The sequence below is a fragment of the Piliocolobus tephrosceles genome, chromosome 21 (genome assembly GCF_002776525.5).
Source record: "Piliocolobus tephrosceles isolate RC106 chromosome 21, ASM277652v3, whole genome shotgun sequence".
NCBI classification, from domain to species: domain Eukaryota; kingdom Metazoa; phylum Chordata; class Mammalia; order Primates; family Cercopithecidae; genus Piliocolobus; species Piliocolobus tephrosceles.
This window is the reverse complement of record NC_045454.1, coordinates 95,667-102,890: the sequence shown is the minus strand read 5'-3', so window position 1 is coordinate 102,890 and position 7,224 is coordinate 95,667. Positions and strand designations below refer to the sequence as shown.

General features: G+C 52.9%; 1 protein-coding gene across 1 annotated transcript in view; it reads right to left on the bottom strand.

The window, feature by feature from the left end:
- Window positions 1-7,224, bottom strand: part of LOC111519901 (transient receptor potential cation channel subfamily M member 4) — a 53,899-nt gene that overhangs the window by 42,020 nt on the left and 4,655 nt on the right. Inside the window, exons 3-6 of the mRNA XM_026453101.1 lie at window positions 3,689-3,863; window positions 2,812-2,992; window positions 2,517-2,680; window positions 2,032-2,215 (exon numbers count right to left, since the gene is read on the bottom strand). Coding sequence (XP_026308886.1) covers window positions 2,032-2,215; window positions 2,517-2,680; window positions 2,812-2,992; window positions 3,689-3,863 — 704 coding nt within the window. The remainder of the gene's footprint in view (window positions 1-2,031; window positions 2,216-2,516; window positions 2,681-2,811; window positions 2,993-3,688; window positions 3,864-7,224) is intronic.

Sequence of the window (7,224 nt, the reverse complement as noted above, 5' to 3'; positions counted from 1 at the left end):
AGGCTAGTTTTTTGTATTTTTTTTTTAGTAGAGACAGGGTTTCACCGTGTTAGCCAGGATGGTCTCGATCTCCTGACCTCGTGATCTGCCCGTCTCGGCCACCCAAAGTGCTGGGATTACAGGCTTGAGCCACCGCGCCTGGCCTTTTTTTGTTTTTTTAGAGGAAGTCTCGCTCTGTCGCCCAGGCTGGAGTGCAGTGGCATGATCTCCGCTCACTGTAACCTCCGCCTCCCAGGTTCAAGTGATTCTCCTGCCTCACCTTCCCAAGTAGCTGGGATAACAGACGCGCAGCACCATGCCTGGTTAATTGTTTGTATTTTTAGTAGAGATGGGGTTTCACCATGTTGGCCAGGCTGGTCTCGAACCCCTGACCTCAAGTGATCTGCCTGCCTCAGTCTCCCAAAGTGCTGGGATTACAGGCGTGAGCCACTGCATCTGGCCTTAGATTGGGGAAATTTTTAAATAACAGATGGGGACAGGCACGGTGGCTCATGCCTGCAATCTCAGTACTTTAGGAGGCCAAGGCTGGTGGACCACTTTAGCCTAGGAGTTCAAGACTGGCCTGGGTTACATAGAGAGACCTCACCTCTACAAAGAATACAAAAATTAGCGTACTGTGATGGCATGTGCCTGTTGTCCCGGTTACTCAAGAGGCTGAGGTGGGAGGATCACCTGAGCCTGGGGAGGTTGAGATTACAGTGAGCCATGATTGTGCCATTGCACACAGCCTGGGTGACAGTGAGGCCCAGTCTCAAAGAAAAAGGAAAGGGTACATCCTTACTAAGGAAGATCAGGCAGCAATTAGGAGAAGCAGCAAGATAGAGAAGTTTAAACCTAAAAGGATGGTCATGAAAAATGTGTAGGCCGGGTGCGATGGCTCATGCCTGTAATCACAGGACTTTGGGATGCCAAGGTGGGCAGATCACCTCAAGTCAGGAGTTTGAGACCAGCCTGACCAACATGGTGAAATCCCATCTCTACTAAAAATACAAAAATTACCTGGTGTGGTAGCGGGCATCTGTAATCCTGGCTACTCGGGAGGCTGAGGCAGGCGAATTGCTTGAACCCAGGAGGCAGAGGCTGCAGTGAGCCAAGATCGCGCCACTACACTCCAGCCTGGGCAACAGAGCAAGACTCCGTCTCAAGATAAAAAAATGCATCAAGCTGTCCCCTTCATGCACTTTTCTGTATGCATGAGAGATTTCAAAATAAAGTCTGTTTGTTTGTTTGTTTGTTCATTTGAGATGGAGTCTTGCTCTGTTGCCCAGGCTGGATTGTAGTGGCTTGATCTTGGTTCACTGCAACCTCTACCTCCCGGGTTCAAGCAGTTCTCTCGCCTTAGCCTCCCAAGTAGCTGGGCTTACAGGCACATGACACCACAACTGGCTAATTTTTTTAAATTTTTTATTCTTTATTATTATTATTTGGTAGAGACAAGGTCTTTCTCTGTTACCCAGGCTGGTCTTGAATTCCTGGCCTCAAGCAATCCTTCTGCCTCGGCCTCCCAAATTGTTGGGATTACTGATGTGAGCTACCTCACTCCCAGACAGAGGTTTTTTTGTTTTTTTTTGTTTATTTGTTTGTTTGTTTTTAATTAAATTTTTTTTTGAGATGGAGTCTTGCTCTGTCCTCAGGCTGGCGTGCACTGGCTGGATCTCGGCTCACTGCAAACTCCGCCTCCCGGGTTCACGCCATTCTCCTGCCTCAGCCTCCCGAGTAGCTGGGACTACAGGCGCCCGCCACTACGCCCGGCTAGTTTTTTGTATTTTTAGTAGAGATGGGGTTTCACTGTGTTAGCCAGGATGGTCTCGATCTCCTGACCTCGTGATCCACCTGCCTCAGCCTCCCAAAGTGCTGGGATTACAGGCGTGAGCCACCGCGCCTGGCCTCAGAGGTTTTTAATAACATGAATAATGATGGGGAAAGACACTTAACCATAGGTAATTTCCCAAATTTCGGCCAGACCAAACTACTGGGATCTTGAGCACTGGGGTCATGGGTTGTGGGTCATGGGTTCAAGAAGCCACTCACCTCCCACGCCCGTCTTCTGCTGTGAGATGTAGGACTCCAGGCGCAAGCGGAAGCGGCTCTCGCCCCCCAGGCGGCAGTGCGTGCCGTCGTCCACCAGGAAGAAGGCCGAGTAGTTGTAGTCCAGGGGAAACTGGACCCCGTCCTCCGGGTCGCCGTGCCACCGGTACCTCGCAGGGAACGAGCCCTAGGGGAAAAATGGCCAGACCAGGGCGTCTCCTCATTAGGGCCCGGACAGACACAAGCCCCTCCTCCTCCCTCAGACCCAGGAGTCCGGGCCCCTCCTCCTCCCTCAGACCTAGGAGTCGGGGCCCCTCCTCCTCCCTCAGACCCAGGAGTCTGGACACCCAGCCCCTCCTCCCTCAGACCCAGGGGTCCGGACCCCTCCTCCTCCCTCAGACCCAGGAATCCAGATCCCCTGCCCCTCCTTCCTCAGACTTCAGGAACCCAGGCCTCCATTCCCTTTTTTCCAAGTCCCTGGGTTGTACCTTGGGGTTGGTGAGGGTGTCTCTATTCTGGACCACACCCCAGGGGGCCACGCCCATGGCTACCACCTTGGTGCCCCCAGTGCTGGCCGTCTGATGGTCCCGCACAGCCACACCAACATGCCGGCCGATGCCCGTGTGCAGACCCCCAGTGACAATCCAGGCTCCTACGCAGACGCCGAGGAACACGCAGAGGCAGAGGGAGAAAAACCAAGAGTAAGACAGAGACACACACACAGAGACTGGGTGGCGGGAGAGGCCAAGGCCCGGGAGACAGCCCCCACCCACCCTCGGTCACCTGTGCTCTGGGCAGCCCGCACCAGCCCACGACGCAGCAGGTCCTGCAGCCAGGTCTGGAGGACGGGGCCCCCCGACCCCCCCAGCACTGACACCACCAGGTTCGGGGCACGGAAGCCCCACGTGCGTGTGACCAGACTATAAACTGTAGCTGGATCCGTTCGGTCAGAGAGCCGGAGGAACTGTGGACACATGGAAGCAGGGGACACAGGGAGGGGGACAGAGACCCAGAGAGATGGGGACAGAGACCCAGAGAGAAAGAGACAGAGACCCAGAGAGATGTGGACAGAGACCCGGAGAGATGGGACAGAGACCCGGAGAAACGGGGACAGAAACCCAGAGAGACAGGACAGAGACCCAGAAAGACAGGGATAGAGACCCGAGAGAGAGGGACAGAGACCCAGAGACAGAGGGAGACAGAGACCCAGAGAGAGGGGGACAGAGACCCAGAGAGATGGAGACAGAAACCCAGATGAGGGGGACAGAGACCCAGAAAGAGAGAGAGACAGAGACTCAAGAGAGAAAGGGACAGAGACCCAGAGACAGAGGGAGACAGAGATCCAGAGAGAGGGGGACAGAGACACACACACACACACACACAGATAAACCAGAGACAGAGGAGGACAGAGACCCAGAGAGAGAGGGGGATAGAGATCCAAAGAGAGGGACACAGAGACAGAGGGAGACAGCGACACAGAGACACAGAGAGAAGGAGACCACCTCAGAGAGAAGACAGGTGGGGCGGAGGGAACACACAGAGCAAAGACAAGGATGGGCGGAGGGGGCCAGCGTTCAGCACGGGCGTCCCGGCTCCACTGTGGAGCCCTGAGCATGCAGCCCCCTGGTGCCCAGGCCCTGCCCGCACAGGCCTGCCTCACATTGCTGTGCTTGCGGCCGGCCCCCATGAAGTCCAGCTCTCCGTAGGCGTCAGTGGGCTTCTCCGTGGTGTGTGCATCGCTGTCCCACACGGTCACCACGGCTGCCCCGAAGGCATCCTCCATGGCCACTGCAGGGTGGGCGGTCCGGGGGCGCCCACACTGGCACAAGGTCCCTCTGGAGGTGCGAGGGCGGAGCGTGAACCCAGGGCTGCCCCCCGACCCCAGCATCCGGTCGGTGTGTTCATGCTTCTGTAGAGGGGCTGTTGACACTGACCCCGCACCCGCAGAGGCAGTCAGAGTCCACGCTGCCCCTGGCCCTGGCTCTGATCGCCTCAGGGAGAGACTGGAGCCGAGGACAGTCCCCCTTCCCCATGGGAAGGAAGCCAGTGAGTCCAGAAAGCCTGAGCAGGAAGAGGTGGGTCACCGACATCTGCGGAGCCTCAAGTGCAAAGGCAGAGGGCCACTGGGTGTATCCTCGCTGTGCCCCCATCCAAACACAAGATGTTCACCATGAGAAAGAACATCCAGAGGGTAACTTAGGGACAGCCCACGTGCTAGGGGCTGACGCGGCTGTGTGACTTTGGGCGAGCGGCTTCACCTCTCTGAGCCTAAATTTCCTCCTCTAATGAAAAGACAATAATAGCGCAGCCTACTCCACGGAGCTATGAGGAGCCAGGGAAAGAACGCAGTGTTTCCTGAAATGAGGCTCGCATACCAGTCCCAGCCAGAGGCAACGCGACACGAACTTCACACGGAGCTTAAAATAACCTTGAATAACGCAGTGAGAAAGTCATTCCTTTTTCAGTTCTCCTGACGACTGTCAAGGAGAGAGGCTCAGCTGGGTGCTGGAATATTTTTGAATGCCTAACCCTTTGCTACTCTTCTGAACGAGAAAAGCAGGCCTCGGGCTCAAAAAGTGGAGCTGGCAACAGCCACCCAGCAAGTAGGGAAACACCTTTGTTTGCTTTTCATTGTATTTGGCTTCCGCGTGGCTTGTTTATTCCTCTCTGTGCCAAATGGAACAGGTTTTCCATTTATGGTGATCACATATAAAACTTTCCCCCACCTAAAAAAATGCACAATTCTCTCTTGCTATCTGAAGGTGATTGGTACCAGAGTAAGTAACAGGTTTGGAGAATGAGAATTTCATTTGAAAATGTAGGGTCGGGTGCTATGGCTCATGCCTGTAATCCTAGTACTTTGGGAGGCTGAGGCCAGAGGATCGCCTGAACCCAGGAGTTCGAGACCAGCTGTGTAATATAGTGAGACCACCCTATCTCTAAAAAAAAAAAAAAAAAAAAAAAATTAGCCAGCTGTGACAGTACGTGCTTAGGAGGCTGAGGCAGGAGGATCACTTCAGCCTGGGAGATCAAGGCTGCAGTGAGGCAGAGAGCTGTGACCACACCACTGCACTCCAATCTGGGCAACAGAGTGAGACCCTGTCTCAAAAAAAAAAAAAAAAAAAGAAAAGAAAAAAGCAAGCAAGCAAGAAAGAGGCCGGGCACAGTGGCTCATGCCTGTAATCCCAGCACTTTGGGAGGCTGAGGTGGGTGGATCACCTGAGGTCAGGAGTTCAAGACTAGACTGGCCAACATGGTGAAACACCATCTCTACTAAAAAAAAAAATACAAAAATTAGCTGGGCACGGTGGTGGGTGCCTGTAATCCCAGCTACTCAGAAGGCTGAGGCAGGAGAATCGGTTGAACCCAGGAGGCAGAAGCTGCAGTGAGCCATCACAGCATTGCCCTACAGCCTGGGCGACAAGAGCGAAACTCCATCTCAAAAAAAAATAAAATAAAATAAGGAAAGAAAGGAGGGAAGGAGGGAGAGAGTCAGAGAGGAAGGAAAGGAAGGAAGGGAGGGAGGGAGGGAAAGAGGAAAGAAAAGAAAGAAGAAAAGAAGAAAGGAAAGGAAAGGAAGAGAAGAAAGAGAAAAATGTATCTCAATTATTTTGTTCCAGATTCCAGAAGGAGTTCAGATATCAGGGGAGACCCGTATTTACACAAACCTAGTGAGCAGATTTAAGAGCAATTTTACAGAAGGGATAGCGGAGATGCTACAAGGATTTGGCAAAGCCGTAAAAACACTAAAAGAACAGCTAACTGATCTGCACATGGGATGAACCAAACATGCTTAGGCCAGGTCCTGGCACAGTGAGAACTGCAATAAAGTGATAAAGTGTCCTCTTCCTTCCTGAGTCTACCTCCAGGGCCCTGGCATGCCTCAGTTTACCCACTTTGTCTGTTCACCCATTTCAGCTCCATCCTTGAAGTCCCTAGTTCCCCTGCAGCTACTTCCCGGGAAGTTTGCTCTTCTGAGCAAAACTTCAAGGACGCTGGGCACAATCCCAGCACTTTGGGAGGTCAAGGCAGAAGGATTGCTTGAGCCCAGGAGTTTGAGAACAGCCTGGGCAATAGAGCGAGACCCCTACAAAAAAAATTTAAAAATTAGCCAGGCGTGATGGTGCATGGCTGTGGTTCCAGCTACTTAGGGGGCTGTAGCAGGAGGAACAGTTGAGCTCAGGAGTTCAAGGCTGCAATAAGCCATGATCATACCACTGCAGCCCAGCCTGGGCGACAGAGCAAGACCATGCCACTAAAAACAAGAAATAAGGCTGGACGCGGTGGCTCGCGCTAATCCTAGCACTTTGGGAGGCCAAGGAGGGCAAATCACAAGATCAGGAGTTCGAGACCAGCCTGGCCAACATAGTGAAACCCCGTCTCTACTAAAAATACAAAAATAAGCTGGGCATGGTGGTGCGCACCTATAGACCCAGCTACTCAGGAGGCTGAGGCAGGAGAATCACTTGAACCCAGGAGGCAGAGGTTGTGGTGAGCAGAGATTGTGCCACTGCACTCCAGCCTGGGCAACAGAGCGAGACTCTGCCTCAAAAAAAAAAATAATAATAAAATAAAAGGTCTTCAAGGAATAGTCCAGCGCCTGTGCTGTCCAATATGATGGCTGCATGGGGTTCTTTACAGCCATGGAGCTCTTTCTGTTCTAATAAGTTAAAATTAAATCAAATAAAAAATTCAGGCCAGGTGCAGTGGTTCATGCCTGTAATCCCAGCACTTTGGAAGGCCAAGGAGGGTGGATCACCTGAGGTCAGGAGTTTGAGACCAGCCTGGCCAACACGGTGAAACCCTGTCTCTACTAAAATACAAAAAATCAACTTGGCATGGTGGTGGGAGCCTGTGGTCCCAGCTACTCAGGAGGCTGAGGCAGGAGAATGGTATGAACCCGGGAGGCGGAGGTTGCAGTGAGCCAAGATCGCGCCACTGCACTCCAGCCTGGGCGACAGAGCGAGACTCCATCTCAAACAAACAAACCAAAAAATCAGTTCTTCAGGAACAATGGCCATATTCCAAGTGCCCAGTAGCCCCCTGTGGCCAGGACCCAGGAGTACTGCTGTACTGGATGTGGATATAGAACGTTTCCAAAATCGTGGAAAATTCTGATGTTCAGTGCTAGGAGCTATTCCTTCTGTACACCTTGCCTCCTGCCCTCTTTCCTCGGTGGAGCCACAGAAACTGAAA